This window comes from Pyrus communis, chromosome 5 (assembly GCF_963583255.1).
Source record: "Pyrus communis chromosome 5, drPyrComm1.1, whole genome shotgun sequence".
NCBI lineage: Eukaryota > Viridiplantae > Streptophyta > Magnoliopsida > Rosales > Rosaceae > Pyrus > Pyrus communis.
In genome coordinates, this window is record NC_084807.1 from 26475034 (window position 1) to 26495889 (window position 20856).

The window sequence follows — 20856 nt, forward strand, 5'->3', positions numbered from 1 at the left end:
CATACTGTATCGTTCTTGCACATTACTCAGGGAAAAAAAAAAAGAGAATTAAATTTGAATGTATCACCTGCTACGGCCACGAACTGAGTTTCCTGAATCCGAATTTTCAGAATTCTGCAAACAAATATATTATGTGCATATATACAGTGAATACCACATACGCATTCTCCCATCTTAGAGCAATTGCCACAAGGCTAAGGTCTTTCTCGCCGGTTGAACCACTAATGAAATCCGTTTACACGTGATGCACATAACCCGTTTCATTTCTCAGCCTGCACAAAGAAAGGTGTGGCACTTGGTTAAGAGCTTCAGACACTCATGAAATTTTCAAAAAGTTGGGATTTTAGGTGGAGCCAATGTTGAAAGGGGCTTGGAGATTAAGCATGTGAATCACAAGTAAAGGAATCACCAACCTACTTATGCTCAATATTACTAAGCCAAATTACATGCAGATTCAGTTCAAGTTCGTTGCAATATCCCTTTCAGTCATATTATGCACATCCCCTCCTTGCTTCCATTTTGCTCAAGACTTTTTAGCAATCATGGAAGGCCTATCTGATAACTGTGCGGACTGCAAATTTTCATCCTCCAAAAACAAAGTTCGTAAGGGCCCAGTTGGAGACTAAAATGTCACAAGACAGGGAATGTTTAAAGCACAAGTTACCAAAGATGATTGGAAATAATCTTAAGCTAAAATCTAAAACAATAAACGCACAAATAGAGAGAGAGAGTAAAGATAGAGAGACAGACATACAACAGGGAGAGATAGAGAGAGAGAGAGGAATGATGGAAAATAAGGCCCCTTATACCTTCCTTTTCGTTGACCATGACAACTAAAGCACTGAAATGGACTTCCACTTCCCGTGGTAGGCTCTTCAATTTCAGAAACTGAAATACCAGCAGATATGCCTGGTTCAATCAGTGAGAAGTGTGTCTTTGGCTACAAAGATTCGCTCTTGTGTTCTTACAAGGTTTGACCCGTGTGATGACTCAAGCCTGGTTTTGCCATCCACCCAACCCATTCAGGAAAACCCTATCCTGCAGCAGAAAGGAAGTGTCAAACATTTCAAACAAATGCCATTCGTGTCCTTTGGTGATTTCATTTCTCAAGCAAATACAAGAAGTTCTACGCTTAAATTAGAACACACCATTACTCGTTCCAAACATTAAGCTTTGACAGATATTTCCATCATAGGCCCAAATAGGTGTTCCTAATTTGGTATAAACTATAATTTCCCAAAAAATAAAAAAGAAAAAGGAGTCCTTCGTAGGATAGTTATACATTTCAGGTTATATGGAAAACACGTAGAGAATAAGTTAAATGGTTAAAAGACTAAAAACATAAACATATTGGTATTGCCACTTTCTAAGAGTCCTACCCAAGAAATTAAATCATGACAAGATACTGAGGCCATTCAGTGCTAATTTGTACAGGTTGTACAACATACTCAATCTTGGTCATGAGCATCAATTCCATGTATGAAGTGTATGCGCACATGTCTATTCGAGATCTTAGGGCACCAGAAACGGAATTGCTGCGTATCTACTTGTCTAAACAATATGTTGTTCAGCATGGCACTTCATTTTGTGTTCAAGCACACTTAGCATAGAAGCCAATATTAATTGAGAGTGTGACTGCATATCCAACAGATATACAATGCCCTATACATATCTTGTCCAATAAGAAGTGGAACAGTGTCTTCCTATTTGCTTATAAGTACAGAAAACTAGCAGTGGTCCGCATGTAGTGTCCTGGCGGGCACTTCAACCAGAGCGGTTACACTTTGGGGAATGAAAAATAGCGTAAACAAAAATTATAAGTTGAACAATAGGGGAAGAGAAAAGGCTAGTTGTAATGAGCCATCAAGTGGCCAATTGGTTTGGTATTCATCTTTCAATGATTCAGAACGTCATTCCTCACGGTCACTCTAATCCACATTACTACTGCAACATATAGGCATCACTTCAACAATAGAGCTCCTATTTTGATGTTTTACTATACTTCTTTCCTCTTCTGAGACAATCTAACATTTTTATATGTCCATTCACTGTCCAATTTGTTTTCATGTCATTATGTTGGACATCTTGCATACTTATTTGAACACTAATACCACTATAAGCATCATTAATTCAAAAAATAGTCCAGAAGAATAAAAAACCAAAATTTTCACACCAGTCATACATGACCATCCAATTCTTTATATTTTACGTCATGAGCTAAACTAGATGCAGTAAAATGGACGATGTTACATAGGAGGACTTATCCAAATAAAATATCTCATACTCAAGAAGAAAACAACAATCAATAACTGATATCAACAATGGAAATATGATGAAGCACATTTTTTTTCAAGACAATGAAGAGAAACTGGATTTTGCAGGACACCATATCAAACATAAAGAAACATATATCTCAAACTACTCTTGAAAAATGTTACAATTTTATATTCAATCCCCGGACCACTTTTATGATTATAAAGATCAAAGGGCTTCTTGTTTACAAAGTACAAACCGAAGAAACCCACAATCACGTTTTGGCAAGAGATTGACTATTTCATTAGAATCATGAAGATATGCCAGTTTCAGTAATACAATGTTCAAAATTCCTTCACATTAACCTTCCCTTCGAGCAATAACACTGAAATCTTTTACCTAGATGTGAAGTATATAGAAGAAAAAATAAAAAGAGAGGAAAGAATTCAATAAATCCTAGAGTTACAGAATCCTAGAGGAGTCAAAAAGAAAAACATTACACTGTGGGTGCATCGGAAAAGACCTCAGTCATCATGTCATCCTCAACGTCTGCAGTCCCAAACAGCTCTGCTTCCTTTTCTTCCTCACTAGAAAGATCCCTTCTCTCAAGTTTGGCATGAGCTGCAATAAATATCATCTTCTGTGCCCTTTCCAGGCCTACCCTTGAGTGCCTATGTACACGAATCCATCTCATGAAAGACCAATTGCACTTAAATCCACATGAGGTTGCATGGAGGAAGATCAGTCTCACTGCAACCCTCCCCAATGTCTTTAGCTCACTTAGACAAGTTTCCCACACAAGTCTGCTGCTCTGCGGGTTTGCCATTTTCATCTTTCCAGTTACAGGATCTCGCTGTTTAACCTGCACCGCCTGAGCATAAAGTGGGTCCATTCCTTCTGTTCTCCATTTCATGAGCTCCATCAATGCAACATGAGCTTCTTCTCTGGAAACCAACCTGGTAATGAGCTTATCTACATCCTTCTCCTGCTCGTGTGTCAAGCACTTGAATGGTGGAAGGTACTTTCCACTAGTGTCCCTCATCAAGTATATCGGGTCAAGGATAAATGCAGCCGACCATGCTGGGTGGTAGTTCTTTCTGAATCGTTTTTCAACTATTTCCTCAACAGGTCCTTCAACAATGTTGAACTTGGCACACCAATCCTTTACTTTTGTTCTCAATTCTTCCCAAAGTGGTAGACATTGCCCAATTAATGGCCTCTCAGCCTCAATCTCCTGAGTCATCCCTCTGATCATCTTAACAAGTGAATAAACGGCCTCTAATTCATTCCAAAATCCTTCAGTTTGAATCATCCCTGCAACTTCCCTGGCAATTGGATCCTCCAGACATATCGCCTTATAAAAATCAACCAAGACGACCATTTGGAGTATGCGGGCACAACTCAATATATCCTCCAGCATTGCGTAGATAGGTGCAAAGTTCTTTGAAGTATCACATTTGGGCGAAGGAACTTGGAGCAACCCAGCATACTCAAGCTCTTGTATCTTGCACTTCTCGAAAGCATGCCTAACGTCAGAGTTGCTATTTACAAAATTCGCAACCTTTAAGCAATTTTCAATGACAACCCTAAACAGTGGAAGCTCTTTGTTAAAATCCTTAATCAAAGACATGAACCCCTGAAGCTGACAGGAGACATTCACCATCCAATGGTTCTGAGTCTCCAAGTTCCTCAATGCCTTGGCCTTATATTTGTCTGCAACGATCCCCACACAACGCTGCACAGCATTCCCACATACTCCAGTAACTGAATCCCACAACACCTCCTCTGCATATTTTGAAGAAACTGACCCGCCAGTAAACACCACCTTCTGGAAAATACTAATCCCATTCGGAAGATTAACCGTGAACTTAACAACATTCTCTTCCCCACAAGAATCCCCGCTTTTCCACCCATCAGAAGCAACTTGGAAAAACATTGCATCTCTAATCCTAGCTTCAGACTCAGCTTTCACCTCATCAAACTTAGCATCAAGTCGAGCACCAGAAAGCTCACGCTGCAGCAATGCAGGCAAGCCCACCTGGCTAAGGAAAGCCCTGAACTTGGGATGCTCGAGGCTCGAAAATGAGACGGACCCACATGACTCATAGAACCACTCAGACAGTAGTTGGAGTGCAGAATCAATCTGCTCCTTACTAAGAGTGGCACCAGGCGAAGCTTTGGGACTCTTAAGTTTCTTCACACTATTTTCTAACATTGCCAAAGCACCCAAATCCTCCTTCCCACCAGATAAAACCAAATGGTGCTGATCCAGCCTCGTACTTCTCGCAATCCCAACAGGGTTTGGAGACTGTGAGAAATTATGGTCACCGCCGAAGCGGGAAGACTCGATCATAGCTAAAGAGTGAACCTGTATCGGACTAGGACTAATGTGCGGAGGAGCTTGAGAAATAGGAGAAGGACTAGTACCCATTTGAGAGCTCCGCTTTCTGTGATTGTGAGACGACGGAGAAGGCAAAGAAGATATCGGAACCGGAGATACCGCCGCCGATGAATTGGGTCTCAAAACAGAGGTGAAATTCGGGCAGGTACCCCGTTTGAGATGCTCTGAGGCGGTTCTGGAGGGGTTGGAGGCGGAGAAGACGGCATCGCAGAGTGAGCACTTGAGCTTGACGGCCTTGGGGATGTTGGAGTTGGGGGCGCAAACGAGAACGGGCTCCAAGTGAGCCCAGTACCAAGCTCCTTTCCCCTTTATGGCCTTTGTTCGAACAGTTACCAGGCTTTCGAATCGCCGGTTGAGGGCCCTGGCGGCTATGTCGTCCGGCGAGAGAGATGGTTCTGTTGGGGTTGAGTTTGTGGACGCCATTGAAGCAAACGAGTCGAAATTGGAGAGTGCGAGTGACTCAGTAAGTGAAGTGATGGGTTTTCAGTGAAAGAACCAAGCTTTTAAGTGATTGGTCTCTCACGGTGGTGGGTTCGGGGCATTTAGCCGGAAAGTGAAGGAGATGACGAATTGGGTTTTGGGTTCGGGTTCGGATTGAAGCAGAGGTCCATTGCCATGGCGATCTAGGCGAGTGAAAGAGTAGGAAAAGATGGGAGCTTGAAGCTTTTGAAGTGGGCTTTAATGGTGGAAGGTTTGTGAAATTCTCAAAGACTCAGCTGCAAAACTGCTCAACTGCACCTTCATCACACAACAGAAATGAAGGAGTAACGGAGACATACATATAGTGCAGACTCTGCTGACTCCAGAGAAAGAAAAACATAGAGAGGAGAGAGAGAATTTTATTCGACATGATGAAAAATACAAAGTTTTTTTTTTTTTTTCTCTATTTATTCTTCTGACCAACAAATATTTTTTCTGTTTTTTTTGTTTTTTCTTTCCATTTTTTCTTGTTTGTGAGAATTTTTGTCCAAGACTTGCAAGTTTTATATAGTTCTTCGGTTTTGTCAATGTCTAAAAGTGCTCGGAATTTCTTAGTGTTTTCTTTGTTTTGGAATTTCAAATATTACTTTCTATGCTTCTTGATTGGAAATTTTCTTGACCTCAAAATGACTTTTGTTTTTTATTAAAGCGATACATTGTTGATTTATGATTTGTTTGGAAATATTTTGAAATTGTTAAAGCATTTTTTTATGAAAATATTTTTGGTATTAATCTTTATGCAAATGAATATTTAAAAAAACACATAATTAGTGTTTCTTGTAGGAAGCACTTTAAGTGATTTGGAATTCAAAAACTTTTTTTTTTTTAAAGTGCTTTCAATTATTTTAAATAAATTTCAAAACAAGCTTAGTACTTTGTATATTTTTATTTTGAATTAATATATAAAGACCATAACCTGTATCCTTAAGTTTTTCATTAAATTAGGCATTTGTTTCTATCTCCAAAATTAGCATAAAGGGAATTAAATTTTAAAGAAATGTAGCAAATGCAATATGATTGTCGATTAACCATGCATGTATAAGTTTAAAAGTTGGAACCAGTTATAGCTATTTGATTTTATGATGTTATCATCATGCTTGAAAGTTTGGTGGAGTGGTTACAAGTGTGACCCATAAACACTACTTTATGTTTAATTATTATTATGGAATGATTTTTTATTATAAAAAAAGAGAATAAATTGCAGTAAAATTACCAAAAAAAATCAAAGGAGAAGTTCATGAACATAAAAACATTTGTTTATTATGATATTTAAAAAAGTGGTAATGATTTTATACAAAGATAAAACATATATATGTGTGTGTATGACTGCATTAGGTATATGTGGATGTGAAAAGTCAAAAAAGTATCCTTAATTATTCGAGGAAGAGGAGATGGCATCTTCACCTAAAGCATATGGGTGCTATGATCTATCCAACCTAAAGCTTTCTACATATCACATAATTTTAGATCTAAGGTCCATTTCAAATTTTCAAAATAGAAGGTTGGGGAATGTACCAGAGACACGGTCGAGTATGTTCGGTGTCATAATATAAGTGGCAGAATTTTTTTGTATCCAACTATTTGTATTATGACATTTAGTGTACTTAGATGTGTTTCTGGCACACTGAAAAATCTCTTCATATCTTACACATTGAACTGCTAGATTTTGGACTAAGCCATGAGCTATTCATAATAACTAGTTTTCAAACTAGCTAAATGAGTTAACTATGTTACCTCTGACTTACATGTAAAGATAAATGTCATTAGGGGATAACTTTAATTTAAATCTTTCAAATTTTTTGAGCCAAGACGATTACAAAAGTCGCCTACAACCAAAATTTCTTCCAAACTTATTAGGCTAGATAATTGTAAGAATAAATGCTAGTTTTGTAATATGAATATATGGATTAGCCAATCGGTTAATACATTATGCTAAGCTTAAATTCTTTCTCGTCATAGCAGAATATTTTAGAATATCACATCATCAAAAGAAAAAACAATCTTGTTATGTAGCATCATTTTCACATTATTTAGCTAATATAATTCATCTTTACAAATGCTGAATTGCCCTGATAATTAGGACTTCCTCTTAAACTTATTCTATCCCAAATTCAAACTCTTCATCTTTCCCTTCGATTGATGTAGTTTATAATAATTTGTCCACCAAATTGTACTCGATCACCAGCCCAATAAAACCACCGGCCCAAAAGTGTGCAAATGGGCTCAGAGGGAGCCCACTTTCAAAGCCCGCACATTTCGTCAAATTTGGGCGTACTGGGCCCATTTCTCAATCCATTACATTTCCCTTTCCTTTATCTTTTCACCAAATCAACCCAAACACCAAAAACAAGAAAAAGACAAAAGCCTTCGGTTGCGTTGGGGTTTAAATGTTAGGGTAAAGTATAAAAAATTAAATATTAAAAAAAAAAAATCAAAAAATCAAAAAATTAAAATAATAAATAAAAGTAAAATTAAAAATTAAAAAAAAAAAAAATTTGAAAACCCAACCCCACCCGCCCTCAGGAGAAGGAGGAAGAACCGAAGAAGAAGGAGGAGGGAAAAAAAAAAAATTGGGAAACCCAACCCCACCCGCCCCCCTTGAGAAGGAGGAAGAACCGAAGAAGAAGAAGAAGGAGGAAGAAGAGGAGGAGGAAAAAAAAAAATGGAAACTGCAACCCAAAAAAAAAAAAAAAAAAAAAAACCCCAAAAGAAGGAGGAGAAGGAGAAGAAGAAGGAGAGGCGAAAGGTCCCCGCACCCTAGGAAATTTTTTTGTTTTGTTTTGTTTTTTTATTCCTAATTTTTTTAATATTCAATTATTAAAAATATATTTAATTATTTTTTAATCCAACTGGATTAGTGAGTGGTCTCTGTCTTTTGCCACGTCAGCACTTAACAGAAAAACTAACAGAAAAATTGACGGAAGTATGACATTGTCACAAATTCGTAAGATGTGATATGACATTGTCAATTTTAAAAGATGAGGTATGAAACTGTCGTGACCCCAATAGTTGAGGTAGTTTTTTGTACTTTATCCTAAATGTTAATTTCGCGCGTGAAGCCTACTCACGCCACGTGGTTATTATAGTACCTGTTGCATACAATAACCGTGCTACAGCAAGTAATCCAAACTCGAGGCGAGAATTAGGGTTTTAAGAGCTGCGTGAGGCTTTTGCCAGGGTTTTGGCTCGGAGCGTCGCTGTGCGAGCCAACGATACCGGAGCGATGGTATTCTGGGGTCAGTCTTCTCTCTCATCAATAATTATTTAATTTCATTTATTTTTGATGCAGTAATTGTTCACAATATTTATTGAATTCGGATGAAAATAGAGCGAAAATTCTACGATTTCTCGGAAAACCGAAAGGTTTGATAGTCTGGGGAACTTTGAGAAATTATTTATTTATTTTTGGTTGAATGTTAAATTGTAGGAATTGAAATAAAACCAGGCAGATCGTTTGGGTATCAATCGGATGAATTCGAAGGAAAGCTTCACATTACTCAGGTAATTTTCCTTAATTTTTTTTTTTTTTTTTTCCTGAACCTGTTGATTGCTTAGAGCACTCTGGTTTTTTTAAGAAACCGTTGCGAATTGGGTGTGGTAGGATGGTGAATTTTCTTGTTGACGTTGTGTTGATAAATCAGGCGACTTTAGGCCTCGGTGAATCGAAGGAGAGGTGTATAGTTCAGTGTTCCATTGGAAGTTACATTTCAGTCTTTGTGTGTTCTTTGTTACCAAATAAGAATGAATCGGTCCCCTTGGATCTTGAATTTGAGCCGGTTGATGGTTTGGTGACCTTCTCGGTGATTGGAACCCGAAGCATCCACCTCTCTGGTTACCAAGTGGATGAGAGCGAAGATGAAGGAGATGACTATAGATCGTATGTGCTCATTAATTTCACTTTTTGTGAGTTTGTTTTTGTAAGATTTTTATCTTTTTAACGGTAATTTTTATCTCTCTACAACAATTAAAGGGATTCTTTTCGGGAGAATATTGCCGAGACCGAGTCAGAGTCAGAGTCTTCAGAATACGATAATGATGATGATAATGTTGATTTTATTGATGACGAAGATTTTGACATGTACCCGCCCTCGCCTGTTCCCAATAGTGGAGGTAAATTGGCATATCGGAAACCTATTAAACGTATTTTTTATGATTACTTGGAATAGATCTTTCGTGAATTTCGTGACTGGTTTTTCATATTGGATCTGATATGAGACAAAGCATAAACATAGTAAACCTTTCCATGCTGAAAGTTTGATTAACTTCATGCTGTTAAATTTCAGCTAGATCTTAATCTTCTTTATATTTTGGCGTACTCCAAAGTCCAAACCATTGTTCGGCATTATGTTATACTTAAGTATGGTTGTCTTGTTTAATGAAGTTGTATTCCGCTGCTGGTAAATGCAGCTGTGATTTATTCATGATTGTCACTTTTTCAGCCGTGATTTATTCATTATTATGCTGCTATGTAGTGCCTGACTCGGTGTTTTCTTTGGCTTAAATCTTAGTTGTAATTGAGGAGATAGAGGACGATGAGAAACCTGCTCATGGAAACAGTCAGTCCAAACGACAAGTGAAAAAGAATCAATCGAATGACTCTGAAAAGAACACAAATTCTCAGCATCAAATTGTTTTCAAGAAAAATGCCGGTGTCACTGTTTTGGAGAGTGAAGATGAAGATGGCTTTCCAGTATCCACTAAACAGAAAACCAATATTGAGAAGCCTGAAGCAGCAACCGAACAGAAGGATAACAAAATTACTGAGAAAACCAAGAAGAAGAAAGTGAAAGATGGTGAGGCTGTTGGGTCAAAAAGGAAAGTCGAAGATGTTCACCAAGATTGTCAGCCAGAAGGGTGAGTAATTGACCATTTCAGTGGTTAGAGGTTTGTCAGTTTTTAGGTTGGGTTATTCCTTGAAGCCTTTAGTTGATAATCAACAATCATTTGACAACTTTGTTTATATTGTCTTGTTCTGTGGTGCCCGCCAAATATTCAGTTTTTGAATTTATTGAAGTGTTTCCTCAAATGATGTCAGGGAAAAGAAAAATAAGAAGAAGAAGAAATTGAAAGAGCAAGCTAAGGAGGTAAATGCTGATGACAATGAAAAGCAACCTGAGGTTTTGAAGAGCCAAGAGCATGAGCAAAAGCTATCTAATAAGAAGTGAGATCTGCTACATCATCTTTTCGTTATTTTACATAGTACATTTATGTTGTGTTTTCATTGAGACATGCAGAGAAATTACCCCTGCCCCTCTAATGTATAGATTGTAAGATGGATCTGAATGCAACGGGCTTCAGTAATGCGGAATAGAACAAATACACGTTGGCTTTATGAATCTTTTTCTGTCCGAAACTTGAGCCTTTTTTTATTTAATAATAAATTAAAATTATATTATGGCCAACTTAATATATATTTTGCTAAGAATTCCAGTCATATTAGTAATTTGTACCCAAGAGGTTGAATGGTTGGCACGATAACAATTTCACTAATGGCTTAGATTTGTCGTTCACTATTATTTCTCATACAGCTTTGTTGTTTTTACACTGGGTAAAATAGTATGTTCATACACAGGAGCTCTGACGTCGAAAATAATTCTATTCCTGGTGACAATCTCACCGAGGGGAAAAAGAAGAAGAAAAAGAAGAAGAAAGCCCAGGAGAGTGAAATAAAGACGGACACGGATGAAACTGCTGGCAACATGGAAGATCAGAACGAACCTGCTTTGGAGCAGACCAGTGGCAAGCGATCTAAGGGGAAAACCTTTCCAAATGGATTGGTTGTCGAGGAGCTAGCTATGGGAAAACCTGATGGCAAAAAAGCTTCTTCAGGAAAAAAGGCAAGGATTTAGCCTTTCAGCATGTTTACATTTACCCTCTAAAGGATTCATGATGCTAATATTTGTTTTTCAGGTCAGTGTTCGGTACATTGGCAAGCTAAAGAATGGCAACATATTTGACTCCAATGTGGGAGGGCCACCTTTCAAGTTTCGCTTAGGTACGTTAATGCCATTTTACAGGAATCAAGAAATAACTCAACTTCACTATGAGTGTGGCCTCATTGTTTTTCCGGTTGTGCAGGTCTTGGACAAGTTATAGCAGGATGGGATGTTGGGGTTAACGGTAATTTTCTGAGATGTTCAAATCTTTCTTAAATCTAATCTACAACTTATACTAAGCAGTCGTTGCATCTTTTAATGCGGATCTACCTTTCTCCAGGTATGCGTGTCGGGGACAAAAGAAGACTCACTATTCCACCAGAAATGGGGTATGCCATGATCATAACCGTATCTTCCCATGAAACTGGGGGACCTAAAACCAGTTGAGCTGTTGTCCTTTCTCCCATTTCCGCAAAGCTTATTTTTGTGTTTCCTTTGGATGCAGTTATGGAAATAAACATGCCGGTAAAATACCACCAAACTCATGGCTTGTGTTTGATGTTGAGCTGCTCGATGTGAATTGATTCAGCTGTGGAGATGCTCCGTCGGCCTCTAACTTTGAAGTTCGTGTTCTGCTCGGAAAATCAGCCGTGGGGATGCTCCGTCCGCATCCAATTTTGACTTAAAGGATAATGTAGCTTATTTTTTCCTTCATTTCTCCATAAGAACCTGGTTTTGATCAAAACTTCAAATTAATACTTTTAGTGACGAAATTTTCCCCAATTTATTTGTACATTTTTGCACTTCATCTTCGCTTTTCATTAATCTTTCCTATTTAATAAAAATCTCTGTTGATAAAAAGAGGATGGAAAAACCACCCTATCAACAAGGCAAAAACAAAAATAAATGTCACGGGCAATATAATTTTGCTCTTTTTTTTCTCTCCCTCACATGCTAGTAATCCCATTTCTCACCGCCATCGCTCTTCCATTTTTTCTGCTATAAAAAATTAAAAATTAAACTCTAAAAGGATTAAAAGTGTTTTCTGAAAAAAGAATCAGTTGTGTTCTTGTAAGAAGCACTTAAATTCTTTTTTTTTTTAAGGATTCATTTGCATTGCTTTTACTAAAAACTAGTCAATCAATCCGAAAAACAAATAAATATCTTAATCTGAATAAACAGAAGCATTCCCCACATCCGAGGTCAAAACACCCAACAAACAAGAAGGAAAAACTGGAATGTTAAAGGCCCAAGCCCACCAGCTTTGAGCCCAAATTTTAAGCCCTTAAGCCAGGTCCTAAAACCCCCTTCTTTGCGTCGACCAACACCATTGGAAGAATTAGGGTTTTATCGAGGTTTCAGAGGCCACGGCGGAAAGGTAATATTTTTCGCACTCAGCTTCCTAAATTCCAATCTTAAAGCAAATCGGATTTGAGCTCTATACTCTCATCATCCTCCTTCGATTTAGCTGTATTATTATCTGGGTTATGAGTTCCGAGTTCTTATTTTTCCCATTTTCTGTTTGGTTGCCGAGAAAATTTGTCTAAGAAGTATCCCATTTTTGTTGTTTTCAATTTTCCTGAAATCCCAATTATATGTTTCTAGGGTTTGAATATGCTGTTCATAGGTTGTAGTGCGATAATATGATTTTTGAGGTTTGATTGAGTTTAGCTGGAAATAATACAATTTTATCGGTATTTGGAATGCTTCTGTGTTTATTCAGATTAGGATATGTATTATTGTTAGGAATTCATTATTTGTTTTTCGGAATTCGTTGATCGGTTTTTGTACATTTTGCTCATTAGTATGTGGGAATTGTGTTTCTTTTTAATAGGTTTACTAAATGGGTGTGTCCAATAAAGAGTCCCGGTTGTTGAACGAGGATTCGATGGAAGAGGATGATTTCCAAGATGTTGGGTCTGGGTCAGAATCGGAGGCAGAATCTGAAGAGGAGGGAGATGTGAAATTGGATGAACCGTCGAAGAAGGCCATATACAACAGAGATGGTATAATGGATAAACTTGGTGATATAAGCTGGCCGGAGAATGCAGGATGGGTGCACAAACTCTCTGTTGACATTGATCAAGAGCAAAAGGTGGACGTGAATGATGACTTGACTCGAGAGCTTGCCTTTTACACACAGGCTTTAGAGGGAACGAGGAAGGCCTTCGAGAAGCTTCAGTCAATGGGGCTTCCTTTTCTGAGGCCCGAGGACTACTATGCAGAGATGGTGAAGTCAGATTCCCATATGGAGAGAGTGAAGAGCCGGCTTTTGGTAGAGAAGAAGAAGATCGAGGAAGCAGATGAGAGAAGGAAAGCGAGGGAGTCCAAGAAACTATCTAAAGAGATTCAGGCTCAGAAGTTGAAAGAGAGAGCTAAGCAGAAAAAGGAGGACATAGAATCTGTGAAGAAGTGGAGGAAGCAGAGGCAGCAGAGTGGGTTTGCCGGGGGTGACAAAGGCAGTGAGTTGGATTTGGCATTCGAGGATGGGAAACCATTCGAGAGGTCAAATAAGAAGAGGCCATTTGTGGCTCCAGGAGATCGGTCTGGAGGGAAGGCAAGACAAGGTGGGAAGCCGACGGGGAAAAAACCAAAGAAGAGGGAAATTAAGGATTCCAAGTTTGGATACGGAGGGAGGAAAGGTTCCAAGAAGCAAAATATGGCGGAAACAACTAATGATTTGATGGGATTCAACAAAGATAGTCTCACATCAGGAAATAAGAAAAGGAAGAGGTGATAGCATCTTATGACTTTGTTTTTTGTTCTACTCTCGTGTTCCGGCAAGGGCTTGCCTGTGTAGCCTTTTGATTTTTGCCGGTGATTCTGTTACATGTGAACTTTTAAGTTTTGTTCTGCTTTGCTTTAGTATCTTATGTAGTAATATTTATTGCTGATGGAATGTTTTACTTATCTGATACTTGTGTTCATCCGTTCTACTCGTACGAAATTTTCGCAGTATTCATGCTTCATAAATGGTCTGTACTTCGTATGCTATTAGCCAGATTCAGACCAGCAGGTCTGGTGATTCCTGCTCTTTGATGCCCTCGGTAATTTTTAGTTCTCGTGTTAAAAACAGAGGCAGTCTCGACATTATTCTTGGTGCCCCGGACTTTGAGGCTCCCGGGGATGTCGGAGCGAGCTTCGGCTGACGGAGACGGACGGGAGATTGGAAAATTATCTTGTTGGTAATAGAAAGTTCATAATTTTATGAAGGGCGACAGTTGGTGCGAGGGTTTAGGAAGAAAATCCGGTTTTACTGCAACATTTTACAATGCAACTTTATGTCTTTTTCTTAAGCGGCGATTTTGGCACTTTTAATTTAGCTTCTCCAAATCAATTATTTATATAAAATTTCACTCGCAGTCGGACCATCGAATCTTAAATTTGGAGTGCGAAAATTATTACCCTTTCTCGTCTATGATGTCATTTTTCGATGACATGGAGTCCATGAGAAAACCCAAGGAAGTTCCATGTGAGGTTCTTGGGAGGTACCTGTGGTCTTTGAATAAACAAAACGACCGAAGACCCACAAAACGGCAAGTTGAGAAGTTTCATCCCAAATTTACTATTAATTTTTTTTAATCATTTGATTTAAAATATATAATATATGTCATTTTCTCAGTTAGCTTTCGCACCACAACTCACCATCTACTCCTTCAACATGTTCCCCAACAAAAAGCTTGTCACAGACACTTCTTTCAATCCCCTCCACACCACACCAGTGCTTATAAATACCTTCATTTCCTTCTTTTAACACCACCATAAACCCACCTTCCGTTGTGCTCATCGAGAGTTATCCAGTCCAATCCAATCCTACCCGTTCTTTGACCATGTTGGATTCTACATTGGACTTGCTCACTCAGGCTGCTTCCAACTCTCTATATGTTTTCTGCCTCTGCAACTTGATCATATTCATGATCCTCGTTGGTTCGAAACCCTGCTCTTACGTTGATCAAGAAAGTGTCTCAACGGTCACCAGCAGCTGCAAAACCAGATTCTCAAATGATCATAAACAAGCTGAAGATGATAAATGTGAGCAGGAGGGTATTATGATCAAATCACCAATTGTTTTTGGCCAAGTGGCGAATCCCGAGGAAGAACTTGCCACTGCCGGAGAAGACAATGGCAGCGGCGATCATCACAATGAAAGCAAGGAGTGTGACAATGAAGATGAGCTGAGAAGAAGAGTGGAGGAATTCATTGAAAAAGTTAACAGAGGATGGAAGGCAGAGTTGTTGAGAACCTCACATTTAAATTTAATCTAAGCATCGGATATTTGTATTAGTTTGGTTTTAGTGGTAGAAACAGCTTATTTGCAAAGTAAGGGTAAGATTGTATACGATAAACGTTCCTTTGACCCTTGCAAAACTGGAAGCCTTGTTGAATTGGAGTCGCCTTTTTTTTAAAGTTTGGTTTTAGTGATCAAGCTTAAAATTTGTACATTTGTAACTCTAATCTGATTTACTGAGGAAACTTTAAATGCTTTTGCTACATTTTCTCCCGTCTAGTCTTAGTAGTACCGGTTTTAAGAATGAGCGATTCCATTTCTGCGACTCTAATTTTAATTGTTTGAAATTCATCTGCAACTACAATCGTTTGTGAACGGAGAACAAGTTGGTAAGAAAAAGCCTCTTTAGGGTTTGGATGTTTCGAATATTTTAAAACACAGAAAATGCATTTGATTCTCGTCTCACATCACATGGATAAAGAGAGGAAAAAAAGTGCTTGAAAAAGTTACAAAAGGGCATGTTCGTTTGTAACTTGCATATGATATAAGATGTTGAACTTTTTCTTATCTTCTCTCTTTTGCATTTTGGGTCGTCATTCAACTTTTCATCACTTACCACCTGGCAATAACATTCTCATAAAGCGTTTATCGTACTTTATCTCAAAATTAATTAAAGTTCAAGATCGAGCATTCACGCTATATTTTCGTCGAAACGTGGGATACAAACAACAATAAAGTTTTATCACATTAAGTAGAGTTGGTTGTATGAATTCTAGAACGTCTTGTGCTTGATTTTGTGTAATATCTTCTGTTAGTTCCAAGTACTTCAAATATTTTCTTATAGTATCTTTCAATGTCTTTATAGGTCTTCATCTACTCTTTTTGCCCTGAATTTTCATCCCATAGTCGTATCTTCTAACCGAAGCATTTGTAGGTCTTCAGTTCACGTGTCCAAACCATCTTAACTGATTTCATCTCATCTTATCTTCGATTGCAATCACTCCTACTTTATCTCAAATATACTCGTTCTTAATTATATTATCTCTTATGTGCCTATACATCCAACAAATCATTCTCATATTCGCTTCACTCATTATTTTTCAACGTGGGATACCCTTTCCAAATTATGTTGCCAATTTTAAGAAAGCTGTCGATTTGAAGGCCAGGTCAATGTCGTTGAAGCACTTTCGAAGCAAGTTGGTAATTAAAGACATGAATATACAACCGTTACCACCAACCTTTAAATATGATTTAATTTAGACTATTCTTATTAGTCTCTTTCACATAATCAACTAATGTTGTATTTTGTCAGCATCTTGCTAAGTCAATTTTAAGGGGTCAATTATTATTATTACGTGAAATAGACTAGCTGATAGTTTTTCTATTGCAGTTCACCTTTTTAAAGTCTGAAAAAACTCACAGATGCATTTCAACTTAAAAAGAATCATTTAAATATTGATATAAACGTCATAATTTAATCAAGACATGTACATGTACTTCATTTTTGCAAAAGAAAAGAGACCAATTAGGGTTTTTTCTTTTGAGTAAATTGTAGCAATGATCCTTCAACTTTAACTCAATTAGAGCAATGATCCCTCAACTAAAAATCCATTACCATTGGTTCCTCAACTCATCAAAACGTGTAGCTATAGTCTCTCAATCATTACCAATGGTTACTCAACTTTAATCGAACTGGAGAACTGGTTCCTTAACTTTAACCAAATTGGAGAAATAGTTTCTCAACTTTGACCCAATTGTAGCAATGGTCTTTTCAACATAACTCATTTTAACAAAATTTTGATGAAGTTGACGAAAATGACCATAACTACATATTTTGATGAGTTGAGGGACCAATGATAATAGATTTTTAGTTGAGAGACTATTGCTCCAATTTGACTAAAATTGAGGAACCATTGTTACAATTTACTCTTTTCTTTTACACGGATATATATATATATATATATATTTTTTTTTTTTTTATTATAAATTATTGTAATAGATAGAGAGCGGGAATACTGACTTGGGTGCAAAGAGTAGATACAATGTTTTGAACAACTGTCCTATGCACATATAACAACTTACTCTTGGTCAAGTAATACTTTCAATATTGAAAGAACCGAATTTTTCGGCTTGTGTTGATTTAAAGAAAAAGGCCAAAAGAAAAGAGAAGACAACAAAGTTCCATAAATCCAGGAATAGTGATGTGGATGTGATGACATGAGAGGGAAGGAAAAGGAGAGGATGAGAAGGATCCATGTGAGGTTCTTGTTTGGTACAATAGTCTTTTCATTAAACTAATGAAGAAAAAGGCCGCTTCTCATAAAAAAAATATAATAATAATAATAATAATAAATAATAATAAATGAAGAAAGAGGCCCAACAATATAGAGAAAATTTTCAATAAATCAGAAACATAGTTTTAAAAAAAAAAATCACTAAACTAATGAAGAAAGAGGTCGCTTCTAAAACAAAGAAAAAAAGAAGAAGAAAGAGGCCCTACAATATAGAGAAATTTTTCAATAAGTCATAAACACAGTTTTTTTCTTTTTTTTTTAAAAAAAAAAGAAAGAAGAAAGAGGCCCTACAATATAGAGAAATTTTTCAATAAGTCAGAAACACGGTATTGGTATGTCACGTGTTATAATACAAGTAGTTGGATACTTGAAAAAATAAAATCAATCATTTGTATTATGACACTTGGTGTACCATACCCTGTTTCGACACATTAAACAATCTCTACATAATATGGTTGAGAATAAGCTTTCACTATACAGAACATCATATCCTCCTCTCAGACCATCTCCAACCGAAAGGTCCAGAGGGTCGAAAAATGTCGAAAAACATCTCCAACCGAGGGTTAGGTCAGAGGGCTCGTGGGCCCTACGAAATTTGAAAGGGCCAAAGGGCTAACTTGTTGGCCCAATCCAGCCAGCCAGCCAGCTAGCTCTGGGCTGGGCTAGAAATCATAGCATTTATGTCGGATATAACCGACATGAATATATTTATGTTAAATATATTCCTATCGGTTATATCCAACATAAATGCTAAGCCAAATTTCAAATGCAATGGCTAGCTGATGTCAGCTAGTCGTTATTTTTTATTTATTTATTTATTTTACAATTTTATTTATTTTTATTTTTTTTTCCTATAACTTCTATTTTTAAATTATATTTTTTCCTATAACTTCATATAACTTCTATTTTACAAAATTTGTTTCATATATTTTTTTTAAATTCTATTTTTTTTCCTAGAACTTCTATTTTACAAAATTTGTTTCATATTTTTTTTTTAATTCTACTTTTTCCTATAACTTTCTAAGTCATTATACAACATTAAATTAAATTAAGTAACATGAAACAACATTAAACAATATGAAACAACAATAAATAACATTAACCAACATAAAAATTATACAACATAAAAAAAAAACATTTAATAACATGAAACTTAAACAACATTTTCAAAAACATTTAACAACATAAAACTTAAACGCATACTCCATGCTTCTTTTGGCCCAAAGATGTGCAACAAGATATTGTTATAGGTGCTTGTTTGTAGCACGGGAACGTATCATCCTATAGCGCCTCATGTACTCATTTATAGAGATACTACTAGTTCTTGGATTGAAAGGCAAATTAGGCTCATCATATATTTTTGCACGAGCCCTTCTTGACCTATTTGGATCATTTTGGTCGTCATTGGACTTTCCATCAATATATCCATCCCTCCACAATCATGTTGTGTAATCTCTCAACATCTTTCCAGTATACCTCTTGGTGTAAGGTAAAACACTTTTCGGCATCATTTTTAGGGTTTGGAATTGCTTGGACAAGTGTCACCTACTTTGGGTAGATGCCATCTGCCAAGTAATATCCCATATTGCATTGACGGCCGTTAATGTAGTAGTCAAGTTGAGGTGATTTACCTTCCATCAAGTTATTGAAGAAGGGTGAACGCCCAAGAACTGTAATGTCATTTTGGGATCCAGGGACTTCAAAGAAAGCATGCCAGATCCATGTGTCATACGAGGCAACCTCTTCTAACACAATAGTTGACTTTCTCGACCTTCTGCTAAAGCCTCATTGCCATCTGGTGGGATAGTTCTTCCAATTCCAATGCATGCAGTCTAATGACCTTATCATGCCCGGAAACCCACGGTCTTTAGCTTTGTGAAGGAGCCAATCCATATATTCTTGATTTGGCTTGTGGAGGTATTCCTCTTTGTAAAGCTGAACAATTGTGTTACAGAATTCAGCAAGAGTATCAAGGCATGTAGACTTAGACATACCATGGATTTCATCCATCGAATCAGCTGGAGAGCCATAGGCCATCATTCGTAGTGCAACAGTAATCTTCTGATGAAGTAAGAAACCAGAGCGGCCTACTCTGTCTAGCTTCTGTTGAAAATATGGATTGATATGATGGACATCATAAAGTACACGCTTGAAGACATGACACCTCATCCTAATGCGACGTCTGAAATCATCTTCTGTGTACACCGAGTTGGGGTTGAAGTAGTTGTTCATCAAATTGACATGCGTCATCGATCTGTTTTGTGGTTTGTAAGAGCGACCAGCAACAGAGCCACCACATTGAGGTTGTTCCTCAATTGGTTGACACACCATGGCCGCAGCCATGGCTGCCATATATTGTTTGTTGCGTTATGCTTCATCTTCTTCATTAGACTCCTCATCTTCTCGTCTCATATGTGCCCATTTTTCTTCCAATTCGGAATTGGATGAGGACCCCCAATTGGAATTCGAAGAGGATCCAAACTTGGAATTCATTGTAAACTTGAATTGAAAGAAATTGAATTAAAAGAGATTGAATTGAAAGAGATTGAAATGAAATAGATTCAATTCAAAGGTGTGTGAATTATAGCCCAATATCCAACCTATTTATAGCAAAAAAAAATTCAAATCCAACGGCTAGCTGACGTCATATAGCCGTTAGATTTGAATTTTTTTCGGCCAAAATTTGTAAAAAAATATTAAAAAATTCTCTTTTTTTTTTTCCTATAAATTTAAATTGTTGTAGTTTTTAAATTTAAATTGTAGTTTTTAAATTTAAGTTGTAGTTTTTAAATTTAAATAATAAATTATGTTTGGCCTTATGGCTTTTTGGCTCTTGGTTGGAAACCGTTTTTTGTGACAGGACTAAAACGAGCCCTATGACCATTTGGTCCTCGGTTGGAGATGGAGGCAAATATGATCATATATTGTTCATTAAAATATTAATATCTTGGAGGGCCAGAAGGTTCGTTTGAACCCTCTGGCCAGCCTTCGGTTAGAAATGGTCTCATCTTCTGCTACATAAATAAAGCTTTCCACCCTCGCCCTTCCTCCATCGATACAAGCTTGCTTTTAAATCTCTCTCACACATACCTTCATAATGCTTGGTTCCACGCTAGAATTAATCACACAGGCAGCTTCCAACTCCGTGTTCATCTTCTGCATCTGCAACTTGATCATAGTCATTATCCTCGTGGGATCAAAACCCGTCTCCAACAACGATGAACGAAGCAAAATTCGCATCACAAAGCCCGCCAGCAACCGTGCGGACGATGAACAAGACATGGAGGCCAAACACGTGTGGAAGGAGAAGAATGGCTTTATACA

At 37.3% G+C, this 20856-nt stretch overlaps 4 protein-coding genes across 5 annotated transcripts; 2 read left to right on the forward strand and 2 right to left on the reverse strand.

The window, feature by feature from the left end:
* Positions 1 to 19: 19 nt before the first annotated feature.
* LOC137734113 (uncharacterized) lies at positions 20 to 5490 on the reverse strand. Its single transcript, XM_068473397.1, has 3 exons — positions 2754 to 5490; positions 414 to 1038; positions 20 to 272 (listed from the first exon to the last, which is right to left on the reverse strand). The coding sequence occupies exons 1-2, from the start codon at positions 5075 to 5077 to the stop codon at positions 1023 to 1025; spliced, it is 2340 nt and encodes a 779-aa protein (XP_068329498.1). The 5' UTR covers positions 5078 to 5490; the 3' UTR covers positions 20 to 272; positions 414 to 1022.
* Positions 5491 to 8286: 2796 nt separating this feature from the next.
* Positions 8287 to 11822, forward strand: LOC137734114 (peptidyl-prolyl cis-trans isomerase FKBP53-like). 2 transcript variants are annotated; one of them, XM_068473398.1, is made up of 11 exons: positions 8287 to 8370; positions 8562 to 8635; positions 8776 to 9011; positions 9105 to 9244; positions 9643 to 9988; positions 10170 to 10295; positions 10692 to 10971; positions 11045 to 11129; positions 11213 to 11254; positions 11351 to 11399; positions 11516 to 11822. In XM_068473398.1, exons 1-11 carry the CDS (start codon positions 8358 to 8360, stop codon positions 11592 to 11594), a joined length of 1470 nt encoding a protein of 489 aa, XP_068329499.1. In that variant the 5' UTR covers positions 8287 to 8357; the 3' UTR covers positions 11595 to 11822. The 2 variants fall into 2 exon arrangements, with proteins under 2 accessions (XP_068329499.1, XP_068329500.1); XM_068473399.1 differs by having other exon boundaries at positions 8289 to 8370; positions 10707 to 10971.
* Positions 11823 to 12307: 485 nt separating this feature from the next.
* Positions 12308 to 13925, forward strand: LOC137734748 (probable rRNA-processing protein EBP2 homolog). Its single transcript, XM_068474025.1, has 2 exons — positions 12308 to 12388; positions 12845 to 13925. Exon 2 carries the CDS (start codon positions 12854 to 12856, stop codon positions 13745 to 13747), a length of 894 nt encoding a protein of 297 aa, XP_068330126.1. The 5' UTR covers positions 12308 to 12388; positions 12845 to 12853; the 3' UTR covers positions 13748 to 13925.
* A 5392-nt stretch (positions 13926 to 19317) lies between these two features.
* LOC137734506 (uncharacterized) lies at positions 19318 to 19875 on the reverse strand. Its single transcript, XM_068473756.1, has one exon. The coding sequence runs from the start codon at positions 19873 to 19875 to the stop codon at positions 19318 to 19320; it is 558 nt and encodes a 185-aa protein (XP_068329857.1).
* Positions 19876 to 20856: the final 981 nt, after the last annotated feature.

What these genes read in the sequence shown, in the direction of transcription:
- LOC137734113 (XM_068473397.1), bottom strand. Translation starts at nt 5,077, where the DNA reads ATGGCGTCCACAAACTCAACCCCAACAGAACCATCTCTCTCGCCGGAC.
- LOC137734114 (XM_068473398.1), top strand. An exon ending in GCCTGTTCCCAATAGTGGAG is followed by an intron (nt 9,245 to 9,642) that starts GTAAATTGGCAT and finishes CTTAAATCTTAG; the next exon opens with TTGTAATTGAGGAGATAGAG. An exon ending in ACTATTCCACCAGAAATGGG is followed by an intron (nt 11,400 to 11,515) that starts GTATGCCATGAT and finishes CTTTGGATGCAG; the next exon opens with TTATGGAAATAAACATGCCG.
- LOC137734748 (XM_068474025.1), top strand. Translation starts at nt 12,854, where the DNA reads ATGGGTGTGTCCAATAAAGAGTCCCGGTTGTTGAACGAGGATTCGATG.
- LOC137734506 (XM_068473756.1), bottom strand. Translation starts at nt 19,875, where the DNA reads ATGGCTGCGGCCATGGTGTGTCAACCAATTGAGGAACAACCTCAATGT.